Raw genomic sequence first — 12,747 nt, 5'->3', positions numbered from 1 at the left:
TTAAGTGAATTGATGTTTTTTTTTAAATTCTAAATATAGATTTATTTTGTTGATAATTTTAAAATTTTATCTATTTAATAATTTATTTTTAAAATTTAAAAATATTTAATATACATTTATCCAAATTTATAATAATATTAATTTGTTTTATAAACTATAGATCGGAGGATGTAGTGGAGTAACTTGAATAATTGTGAAAATGATTTAGGGCTCTATCAATTCCTAAACAATGCTTAGGTTTAAAAATCACACTTAATATGCGCAAGTATACCTGACGAATCAAATAATATAGTGATAGAGTAGAATATCGATCCCAAGAGGAAGAATGTTTACTTGCAAATACTAGTATTGTCTATTACAATTACAATAATTATCCTACTCAATAAGAATAAGGGTTGGTGGAGATTCAATCACTTCTGTAAAAATTAATATCAAAATAATGGATATACTTATATGGATAAAATGTTTTTGATTGATGAAATGTAAATTAATATGTTTCTTAATGATTCTCTTCTTAATGTGATGTAATTCAGAGCATATGTATCATCGACCACTAAGTCAAACGTGAAGAGACAAAAGAAGGGCCTAACTCATTCCACTCTCAATATCATTCTAAACTCCCATAATCTGTAGCCCTATAAAAATCTTAGAAGAGTAAGTAAAATATGTAAAATTTACAGATTAAGGATAACATAAAATTTCTTATATCTCTTTTGCCCCGGAATTATACCAATAGTATTATCACTAGTATTACACATCTCTGTAAAAGGTAAAGACAAATCATGAGTAGTAGTCAAATGATGCTTTAGAGTATTTTAGAGTATTGAAAGCTTTATGACATGAAAAGTCAAATATAAAATGCACATCTTATTTTAACAAATGGCATAAAGGCTTAAACATTTTAGAGAAATCCTTTATAAATCTACTATAAAAACCAGCATATCTTAAGAAGCTTCTAATCACTTTAATAGAATTGCGTGAAAGAAGTTTTTTAATCACCTAAATTTTTGCAGTGTATACTTTTAATCCTTTCCTTGATATTTTATGCCCTAAAATAATGTCTTTAGTTATGATGAACTAACATTTTTCCCAATTTAACACCAAATTAGTTTCAACACATATTTTTAAAATAATAGTTAAGTGTTCTAAACATAAATTAAATATAGTGTCAAATATAGAGAAATCATCCATGAATATTTCAATATCCTACTTAATTAAGTTTGAAAAGATAGAAATCACGCATCTTTGAAAAGTAGCATGAGCATTACATAAACCAAAAGGCATTCTTCTAAAAGCAAAAGTTTTGTAGGGACTGATAAAAATAGTCTTATCTTGATCCTCGGATGCAAAAGGAATTTGATGATAACTAAAATATTCATCCAAGAAAAAGTAAAATGGGCACCCTGCCAACCTATCAAGCATTTGATCAAGAATTGGCAAAGAAAAATAATTTTTTCTTGTTGTTTTATTTAGCTTCCTATAGTCAATACAAATCCTCTAGCATGTGACTATTCTAGTGGGTATTAATTCATTATGTTTATTGGATATAATAGTCAATCCTCCCTTCTTAAGAACACAATGAATGAGACTAATCCAAGAACTGTCAGAAATTGGGTAGATAATCCCAGTATCTAACCATTTAAGAATCTCTTTTTTAACATCTTTCATGGAAGGATTAATTCTTCTTTGAGGATCAGATTTAGGTATAGAATTTGCTTCCATTGGGATTTTATGCATACAAATGGAAGGATTAATTCCTTTAATGTCAGCAATAGTTTGCCCAAAAGCCTTTCTATAGTTACTTAAAATTTTTATCAGTTCAATCTCTTGATGTTATTCTAGATTTACAGAAATGATTACAAGAAAAGTGAAGTTTTTGATTAAATATGCATACTTAAGCTGACAAGGTAAAAGTTTATGTTTCGAAGTTGGAGCCTTTTTAATATATAGTTTTAAAATTTTATCTAAAGATGAAGTTTTCTACAATTCAAAATGTCCTTTGTTCCATCTTTCTTATCTAGATTGTATTTTAATGGGCTCATTAGATGTATTTTGTTCTTGTTCATCTTCTTCTTCCTCAATCACTTCTCCTTCCAATAATTTTTCCTTGAGATCTTCTACTACTACATCCTCCAAATCCACCCTAAAGCAATCTTCTTTCCTTTTTTGAAGAAATTTTATAGATTTTATTACATCAATTGTCACATTCTGGTCTTGAATTCTTATAGCTAATTCTCCCTTTTAAACATCAATTATTGCTTTCCATGTTGCTAAAAAAGATCTTCCAAAAATGAGAGGTATTTCTCTATCTTCTTCCAATGTCAAAAACAATAAAATCAACAAGGAAAATAAACTTATCAACGTTGATCAAAACATCCGCTATTACTCCTTTCGGATAAGTAAAGGATCTATCCGCCAATTAAAGAGTAACAGAAGTAGGTTGAATCTCTCTTATATCCAACCTCTTAAAGATGAATAGGGCATGAGATTAATACTAGCTTTTCTTCTCAGAAAGTATCAAAAAGTGATATTCTGCTAACCAAAACCTTAAATATTTGGGCATTTCATGAGTTTTTTTTATTAAAAACGTAAAAATTGGACTTAGTCGGGTCGTCGGATCACAAGAAAAAAAATATAAATATTAGATAATCACGTTCTAACATTTTATTAGAATCCAGACGTAAATCTATTTAGACTCCGCACCTAATAATTTCTCCAACCAAATAGGCCCAACAGACGAGAATTATATGTTTTGTGATAACTCGCTAAAATATTTAATAACAAAGTAATACCTTTCTCCTCAATGGTTAATTTGATTAGCTAATCTAACCATAAAAGCTCGCTGTCTGTCATCACTCATCAGCAGTTGCCATCGGCCAGGTTTTTCGTCGAAGCCATCTTGTCCGCAAAGGCCGAGACCAATCCCATGCACTTGCCCAAGCCGAACGCCATCGTCCGCATTCTCTCCTTCCTGGCAGATAAACTCTCTCTGTCAGCCATTATGTCGAACAACTTGGCTGCACAAAAAGTCTAAACAATTTCAGTGTCTCTGTAACAACGACCATTTCTCCAACCCTAGGATCCCGTTACCTCTCTCTCCAATATCAAGCTTTCTTGGCTCGCAGCAGAGCCCAGTCCCAAGCGTCATTAAAACTCTCAAACTTTTGTTTCAGGAATCCCCGGGGAACACCAAAAGCGGTGACCACATCCTTTCATGCTCCCATCTTTTCCGAAACATAAATAGACGCCTCAAGGCCTCTTCTCCTTCAGTCAAACCATCTTATCTTTGAACTCCATGGCCAAGCAAGCCATCTCCGCCCTCGATCTCATCCGCGAACACCTCTTTGGCGACGCTGTCGACACCCTAACCGGATTGGAGTCGCCCAAGCCGCAGCTACCAGTGGTGTCGGCGGAAGTTAACCCCATTCCCGGTGACCTCAGCATCTCCGACTACCTTCAAGACACCGATGCCGATCCGCTAGGCACCGGGTTCAGATTCCAGGAGCCGGCGCAAACGATGATACGGTTCGGCGGTGACCGGTTCGAGTTTGGCCTCAAGGTCAATGTCCCTCACGCTGCTGCTCCAAAGGTGGAGTGGATACACGGCGCTGTCGATGAGAACCGGGCGCCGGAGATGTGCGACGGAAACCGGTACCGTGGCGTGAGGCAGAGGCCGTGGGGGAAGTTCGCGGCGGAGATCCGCGATCCGAAACGCCGGGGATCTCGGGTTTGGCTTGGAACGTTTGATACCGCGGTGGAGGCCGCGCGGGCGTACGATCGCGCCGCGTTCAGGATGCGAGGAAGCAAGGCGATTCTGAACTTTCCGAATGAGGTCGGTTGCTCGGCGGATTGGGTTCAGCCCCCGGCGCAGGCGGTTGCGCATCCAGTGCCCCCGGAGAAGAGGGGAAGACAGGAGATGGAGGAAGAGGACAGGGTGGTGAAGAAAGAGAGATTAGAGGAATATGAGTGGAATTTTCCGTCTGAAGAACCGTTGACGCCGTCAATCTGGTCTGCGGTTTGGGACGGGACGGACGCGAAGGGATTCTTCAGCTTGCCGCCGCTCTCTCCACTGTCACCTCACCCGCAGCTGAGTTTTCCGCCACTGATGGTTATTTGAACGATAACGGGCCGAGTGACGGTGCTGTTAACTACTTTCTTTCATGTAAATCTTTGTAATTAAAACCTAATTACTATTAGGAAATGTTAAATTGTTGCAAAGAGAGCTATTATTTTTGTCGATCGAGAGTCGAACATGACTCAATGGCAATGCCTGTAATTTCTGACGAAATGATAGGTGTTTTGCAATGAGTTATAGTTTTACTTTTTTGAATCGGCAATGTATATTTAAATTTATTTGTAGATGTAAATTATATGTGAGTTTGATTGTTTGGTTTTGTAATTAGTGCAATTGTTTGTTATTTTCATAATTCTTTGTTTGTAATGGCGAAGTTTCTGTATATTCTTATGTAAACATTTGAATGTTTTGCAAGTTGGAATATATATCAATTGTGTAATATTTCTGTATATTTATGATAGAAAAGTGAGTTACGCTATTCTTATTCTGATTTGATTAAAATAATTTCATAATTATCAGAGGTGTTTTGAGGTAAATATCAAATAAATTTAATTGAATAACTATTTATACATTCATTTTAAAATAAATAACTGCTTCTAAAACTTATTTCGATATATAGGGCAGCAAGCAAATCGAGTCGAGCCAAGTCGAGTCGAGTAAGTACATGTTCATGCTTAAGCTCGTTTATTATCAACTTGTTCAAATTTGGTTCGAGCTCGATTCGAACTTTTATATTTGTGTTCAGATTTGATTCATTTGAAATGATAGATGTTTGTGATTGAGCTGTATTCTATTTGTTTCGTACATATTAAACTTTAAATAAACAGGCATTATTGAGCTATTGATGGTCTTTACTTTTAAAATGTTAATAAGCAAAACAAACAATTCTCATCGAGCTTACTAAAAAATAATTATCTTAGAACATATTACGATGAGTGTTTATGCGCTACCAAACAAGATTATTCATGAACATATCTAGCGAGTATTTTCGAGTTACCAAACAAGCTCTTTTATGAACAAATTAATTCTGAAAATAATTCTTTTTATGAACAAGTTGTTCAAAATGATTTAAATAAACAATCCAGTTGATATATCATCAAAAATTATCTTGATCGGGCACGAATCTCGAGGCAAAAATCTAGTTGGAAACTTTAAAAATTAAATCAAAGACCGTCTGAACTCCAATTTCAACAAACTTATAATTGAACTGAACGTCTCGAGAAGACGAGCCCAACGACAACAAAATCGACTCAATTCAAGCCCAAATAAGTCCAAATCAAAGACCCAAAGTGCATTCAAAAGGTTCAAACCATAATTCGAATTACCAAATAGTTTCCAAACACAATATGCTTATAGTCGAATCGAGCGGCTCGACGAGACAAATCCAACGAGCCCAAGATCACTGAATTCTGATATCATTAAGGCTTTCAAATGACCATTAAACGGTTCATGATCAAGGGGATCAATATCGGTTGTCCATTCAAACACTCTCATTTTGACCTTGATCCTCCACATATTTACAAGTCATGCCACTCTCAAAAAACTATAAATAGCCCCCACTCTTCTCATGAGAGAGGAGGAAGAAGAAGGAAAGAAAGGGAGTTTGGGAGCTCTCTTGGCATCGTCCACCGCTGGAGTTCTTCCCGACCACCGCTGGAGTTCTTCTCGACCATCGTCGGAGTTCATCTCGACCACCGCCGGAGTTCTTCCAAACCACCGACGGACTTCCATCACTTTGCCAACCGCCACCGGACTTCCGCCTGTTCGCCGACCACCGCCGGACTTCCACCTGTTCGCCGACAATCGTCGGACTTTCGCCAATCCGCTGACCATCGTTGGATTTCTGTTCGTCCACCGATCATCGATGGATTTCTTCCTGACCACAGCCAGAGTTCTTTTCGGACACTGACGGACATCCGCCAATCCGCCGAACAATGTAGGACTTCCACCAGTCCGCCAACTACAGTCCTCCCAACCACTGTCATCCGATTACGATTCTTCCGACCTCCATCGTCTGTCGACTATGATCCTTCATACCTCAGTCGCCTACCGACTATACTCACATCCGACTACTATCCTTTGGACCTCCGTCGTCAGCAGACTACAATCCATGCCAACAACGGTCCTCCCGACCCTCATCGCCCGCCAACTACAGTCCTCCCAACCACTGTCATAAGGCTACGGTCCTTTTGACATCCGTCGTCTGCCGACAACGGTCCTTGCAACCCCGGTCACCTGCCGACTATGATCCTTCCGATCTCCGTCGTCATACTACAGTTCTTCTGTTGTCGCTCGCCGACTATGATTTTGCCGCCCCAAACAAACATGTCAACATTGATTCTTCCAGCTCCCACTTTGTAATATACTATGTATGATGTATAGTTGCCACATCGAGCCAAGACATTCCTCTTAAGGAAGAGCCTCATTTGTAATGACTGCAAACACTAATGGATTCGTTCAAACTGGGCCAGGCCCCGTGATTTTTCCTCCTTTTCAGTGGTTTTCACGTAAAAACTCTTGTGTCTCTTATGAACGTTACACCCTCTCTTTTTCTGCTTGTGTGTTGGATCTTCATACAAAGCTATGACATTAAATTTAATATTTTTCTACCGCCGCGAATATTCCAAGACGCAACACCAGTAAATATGAAATGGTTCATGAACATTGAACAATATTGATATATCAACAAAAAAAATCATCTTGATCAGGCACGCAAAAAAATATGAAATGGTTCATGAACAAAAAAATGTATTCAACCTTGTTTGATTACATAATCAAATAATTACAAATAAGATATAAACAAGCAAAGTTGTGAGTAACTTGTTGAACGCCTAATCCATTTACAGTCTTATAAATATATTTGTCATAGAATATTCTCACAAAGTCTTTTGTTATTTTTTTTATTATGAACTGCAAAGCTTTTTATTTTTATGGGGCTAGCTAACATTCGAGTGTGGGTCTTGTGAGATTTTCTTTCTCAAACATGGAGCCACCATTTCATCTGCAATTGTGAACCTTCTGATCTGAAAGTATTGCATAAGAAATTGTTAAATTTTTTGTTCATTGTGATATGCAAGTCGATGAGATGTTAGCTTAGTAAATTTAACTTTTATCATTGCTAGAATAATACGTTTATATTTCTTACCTAATTTCATGTGCAAAATGAAAGAATTTTTTGCTACTTTTTGGCTTCTCTACCCTTGTATCCAATTGGTGTTAGAAAAATTATAGCACTCAATATGGAAGATTTGTTTGGTTTCTCCCCATTTTATATGATTTGATGCTTGTGGCTAGAGCTTTTAAAATTAGGTCACCAGTCGGGTTTGGATCGAAATTGAAATTGACCCGACACTAGTTGACCCAATTTGTTGTTATAAACAAGTAGGGAATTTCAACCTGGACCCGACTCGTGTTGGTTAACGGGTTGACCAGACTCGACCTGCGGACAAGTTCCGAGCGTTGAAACCGAATGGCTAGGTCAGGCACTGAGCAGCATCGACAACAACATCGCAACAGCAGCAGAGGTGACAACGACAGCGACAACAACGGCGTTAACAGGACGTGACTCACACGAAGAGACATGTGACGCGGGTATCCAGACAAACGTGATGCGGGCAACGAGCACATGCGGTTAGCAGGGGTCAATCCGGGTCATTCCCAGATTTGCGAGTCAATCTGAACCCGGACCGATTTATGAAATAGATCAATTTTTTGAACCCAAATCCGACCCATTTCTCAAACGGTTTGATCCTAACCTGAAATTTTTGAGTCGATTTTTCAAGGAGTGTCAAATATTGATTTGATGCTTGCAGCTCCTTTTATGAGACGATAGTTCTTCGGCATTAAAAATTTTCTTTATTATAAAGATTGGATTGGGAAGCTTCTTATTTGAAATGCGAAGTGATGACTGTTTCAATATTTTCAACTTGCCTCATTGTGTTCTCTCTTATGCCCAATTGTTAAGAAGGATAATCCCTTGCATTTCTTAATCAATTGTGCTAAGACTTTTTCTTTGTGACATCATTGTCTAATTTGCACTCTTGGGGCCTTTCGATTATTTTTCTCAATCAAGAGTGCGAAGAAATATCTTTCCTTAATGTGTCAAACTTGGATTGGTTTGGGCTTTTTTGGCTTAAAGACTTTTCGCTTGATTGGCTCACTCAAGTGGCTTAAACATGACAGATTATGTTGCACCATACTCCTATTTATGAATGCGTTTGTATCTGATACACCAATACACCGATGCACCTCTGATACAGCACCGATACGTGTCGGATTTGGTAAAGCCATATCTAATTGAAATACTATTTAAATTCAAAAGGCCACTCGTTGAATAACAAAAAGATATCCGAAAAAAAATACGCGTCGTATTTACTTCCACGGCTACAAGCAAGGTTCTCACATTTCTGAGATGGATTTGAGTATCTTGATGATATGAGAATATTAGAAATTGCTAATCTTTGATTTGATGAGCCTGAATTAGAAGCTATGATATTTATTGAAGATAATATAGACGTTCAAAGACAAACCTCTGAAGAAGCTAATCATATCATTCATTCTATTGAATAGTTGAAACTTGATGTGCTAGACAATTTATATTTATGTTTTTGTTGTTGTACTAGACATTTAATGCTTACTTATATTTTGATATTATAAGCTACAAGACTATAAATGTTGTTTTTTTTTTTCTTTAGTAATTTCAAATATTACGCTTTGATTGTTTTCTTAATTTTTATGTATGATTTATAAATTATAATGTCATGTATGCGTCGTAACCGTATCTTGTATTTTTAAGAATTGACATGTCCCGTATCCGTATCGTGTCGTATCCGTTTCGCCGTATCCGTATCGGTGCAACATAGATGACATGTAACCTTACTGCTAGGGTGTTAACATAGATAGAGGCTATAAGATTTGCATTTCTTCCTGAATCTCATCACCATAATTTTTTTTTATAAATGCTCCCTTTCTTTTCAGCTTCTTGATGGTTGCGGTAATCACACTATATGGTTAAAAGCTCCACTTCTTGATTTCCTTCACGCTTATCTATTATTTCTGAAGAACTAGGAATGATTGCCGCTTTTCTAATTTTTCTATTTGCAAAAGCTAGGCTTACCAGCAGTTGTTCAAGTTAAATTTTTGGTTGATTATAGGCTTTACATTGGAAGTTTAAAGATTCATGAAATGAAGATGCCAAAGACATTTTTATGTGAAAAAATGGTTATAGAAGGATAAATAACTTTATTTCTAAAGGTCCTCTTTTTCTTTTTGGATTTTTTGGGCTTCTAATAACTGTGTATCTCTTATTATCATGAATGGCTCTTGTATGGAGTCTCTCTTATTGGAGAAATCATTCTGTGCGGTCACCAGATTTTATTCGAAGGCGAATCAGAATGCGCTACGCCATATTTTATTATGTACCGGTGCTATATACTATTGTGTATCGAATGACTTGGCGTATCTTGATTCGCCTCCGGATGATTCGGTGGCTGTACGGAATAATTTCCCCTCTTATTGAGCCTCTCATGTGCTGCCCTTGGAATACAATTTTTATGCTGCATCTTAATATTCTTTGGACTTAAATGATCTATCCTTTTTTTTTTTGAAGTAATGGCTTAATTGTATTTATTTTTGAACTAATGGCTTAGTTTCAATTTTTCAACAAATTTATAGTTAGGATGAAACCATTCGACAAGATGATCTTATTAATGTTAAATGTTTTAATTCGAGCCCAAATGGGACTTAAATCAAGCATTTAGAAATAATTGAAAACTTCTAAAGCATTTGTTGAAGCCCTTAAAATTATGTGGGCCCTCCTCACTATACTTTTTTTTTCCCATATTATAAATAAGATATCCTCATTTTTAAGGCAATCAAAACTTTTCTATTTGACTTTAATTTCTCACACGTAAGATATATTTTATTAACATATAAATTAAGTGAAAAATGAAATCATAATTTTCTCGATGGACTCATTTAATTACATTAAGTTAGAAAATAAATAAATAAATAAGTTTTTTTTTTTTCAAATATTTCATCATTTGCTTGAATGTAATTACAAGGCAAAATTGATTTTGAACTTCACAAAATACTCCAAAATCTATTAAATATAATTATTTTAAATTCGAAACATAAAATAAAATAAACAAAAACAAAGATCCTAAAGAAAGGTTTTTTTAATTTCTGAAACATTTTGTATTTATAAACAATCAAACAAGCCTAATATATTTTAATCCACAATCAACCAGAAGGTTATGTTCACTCAAATAAATCCTAACCAAATAGAAACAAAAGCAGACGAGACATATATTTCCTAATCACACCAATTTTGTTATCGCAAAGCAACCACTTCTCGGCCAAATTATTGGATCACGTCAGTTGACACAGCTTACGTCTAGTATTCACAGTACTGAGCTCGATACTGTGAAGTACTGAGTACCGAGTAGTACCGAGCTCGGTACTATTTGATATTGTTCAGTATCGAGCTTAGAACCGAGTAGGAGTTAATGTGACGCATTTTCATTGGACTCCGAACATATCCGATGACCTGACCCAATAATTTTCCTCCAACGGTTTGATTTTATCTGTAAAATTTCATTTTCTCAAAAAAAAAAAAAAAAAAAAAAAAACTGTACAAATTCCATCTGTACAAATTCCCCTAAATTTTTTAAGATGGAGATCCATCCCAAGTTGCCAGGCCCCGCACCATCGTCCGCTTCTCTCCTTCCTCGCAGGTAACTCTCCCTTTCAGCCATAATTATAAAAAACTTCTGGAAATATTTCTCGCCACGCAATAGAGCCCAGAGTCGCTAAAATTCTTCTCGCACTATTCTTTCTTCGCCTTCTAGGAAGCCCCACGATCCCGCAAGGCGGTCACTACATCCCATCCTACTCCCATCTCTCCACAAGCATAAATAAACACCACAAAGGCGTCTTCTCCTCCCATCCAACCATCCTTTCTTTGAACTCCGATCCATGGCGAGCCAAGACATCTCCAACCTCGTTATCATCCGCGAACACCTCTTCGGCGACGCTGCCGACATCCTAACCGGCCTGGAGTCTCCCGCGCAGACGACATCACTGACGGAAGCGGAAATCACCCCAATTCCCGGCGATCTTAGCATCTCCGACTACCTGGAAGACCCCGATACTGTTCCGCGCGGCACCGGGTTCAGATTCCAGGAACCCGCGCAAACGATGATCCGATTCGGCGGCGACCGGTTGGAGGTAGGCCTCAAGCTCAGTGTCCCTCACACCGCTGCTCCGAAGGTAGAGTGGATAGACGGTTCTGTCGATGATAACCGGGCGCCGGAGATGCTCGACGGTAACCGGTACCGTGGCGTCAGACAGAGGCCATGGGGGAAGTTCGCGGCGGAGATCCGCGATCCTAAACGCCGGGGATCTAGGGTTTGGCTCGGAACATTTGATACCGCGGTGGAGGCCGCGCGGGCGTACGACCGCGCCGCATTCAAGATGCGCGGAAGCAAGGCCATTCTCAACTTTCCAAATGAGGTTGGTAGCTCGGCGGATTGGGTTCATCCGCCTCCATCCGCGGCGGCACTACCAATGCAGCCGGAGAAGAGGGGGAGAGAGATTGAGAAAGAAGAACAGAGGGTAGTGAAGAAGGAGAGATTGGAGGAATCTGAGTGGAATATTCTGGCTGAAGAACCGTTAACCCCGTCAATCTGGTCTGCGGTTTGGGACGGGACGGATGCGAAGGGATTCTTCAGCTTGCCGCCGCTCTCTCCACTGTCTCCCCACCCGCAACTGGGATTTCCGCAGCTGATGGTTATTTAAAACTTAACGGTGGGCGTTATGACGCCGTTAGGTACTACGTTATATGTAAATCAACAATATTAAAAAAAATTGTTATTATTAGGAAAATTATTTGTGAGTTTGATCGCATGGGTTGTAGTTTGTACAATTGTGTGCTATATTCTTAATTCATTCGTTTTGAGAAGTCTCCCTGTATTCATATGTAAAAATTTGAATGTTTTGTAATTTGAGTTTTATCAAGCGTGTAATATTTTAAAAAATGGATCAGGGCATTTCCACCCTAAAGTTTAATTAATATTAATTTATAATTATTAAATTTAATTTTAAAGAAATACAATATCATAATTTAAATATCATATATATTTCAGCTTAAGATTTTGTTTGTGACGATTTTTTTACTGTTTCTTAAATCAACTTTCTTGTAAAAAATAAAAAAATTTATACTAAAAAATTATTTTAAGAAGCAGTAAGAAAGCTGTTCCAAATGAAACATATATAAATCATAATATCATAGATTAAATTTCTAAAATACAAAATTTTCATAAGTCTTGGGTTTCTCTTGCGATAATTTTTTGCTAGATTGTAACTACTATTTTTATTTGATAATTATTTTCTTATTATTTTGAATTTTTTTAAGTTAATATCAATAATAATTTTAAAAGATTATTTTCTCTGTTGCTGTTTTATAAAATAATAAAAACCGGCTTAAATGAAGCCTAGCTAGCTGAGAAGAAAGTTTCTGACACCAAATATATAATAATTATTGTTGCGTCCTGGAGTATTCGCGGCGGTAGAGAAATATATAGTTTAACGTCTTAGCGTTGTACGAAGATCCAACACACAATCAGATAAGTGAGAGGATGTAGCATTCATAAGTGACACCAGAGTTTTTACGT

At 37.2% G+C, this 12,747-nt stretch overlaps 2 protein-coding genes across 2 annotated transcripts; both read left to right on the top strand.

The window, feature by feature from the left end:
- The first annotated feature begins 2,628 nt into the window (after nucleotides 1-2,628).
- Nucleotides 2,629-4,399, top strand: LOC110093837 (ethylene-responsive transcription factor 5-like). The gene has a single exon (XM_020818851.2). The coding sequence runs from the start codon at nucleotides 3,296-3,298 to the stop codon at nucleotides 4,115-4,117; it is 822 nt and encodes a 273-aa protein (XP_020674510.1). The 5' UTR covers nucleotides 2,629-3,295; the 3' UTR covers nucleotides 4,118-4,399.
- A 6,491-nt stretch (nucleotides 4,400-10,890) lies between these two features.
- On the top strand, nucleotides 10,891-12,111 carry LOC110093822 (ethylene-responsive transcription factor 5-like). Its single transcript, XM_020818820.2, has one exon. The coding sequence runs from the start codon at nucleotides 11,051-11,053 to the stop codon at nucleotides 11,870-11,872; it is 822 nt and encodes a 273-aa protein (XP_020674479.1). The 5' UTR covers nucleotides 10,891-11,050; the 3' UTR covers nucleotides 11,873-12,111.
- The last annotated feature ends 636 nt before the right edge of the window (nucleotides 12,112-12,747 follow it).

This window comes from Dendrobium catenatum, unplaced genomic scaffold (assembly GCF_001605985.2).
Source record: "Dendrobium catenatum unplaced genomic scaffold, ASM160598v2 fragScaff_scaffold_1557, whole genome shotgun sequence".
In the NCBI taxonomy this organism is placed as follows: Eukaryota; Viridiplantae; Streptophyta; class Magnoliopsida; order Asparagales; family Orchidaceae; genus Dendrobium; species Dendrobium catenatum.
This window is presented reverse-complemented; position numbering and strand designations above follow the sequence as displayed.

What these genes read in the sequence shown, in the direction of transcription:
- LOC110093837 (XM_020818851.2), top strand. Translation starts at nt 3,296, where the DNA reads ATGGCCAAGCAAGCCATCTCCGCCCTCGATCTCATCCGCGAACACCTC.
- LOC110093822 (XM_020818820.2), top strand. Translation starts at nt 11,051, where the DNA reads ATGGCGAGCCAAGACATCTCCAACCTCGTTATCATCCGCGAACACCTC.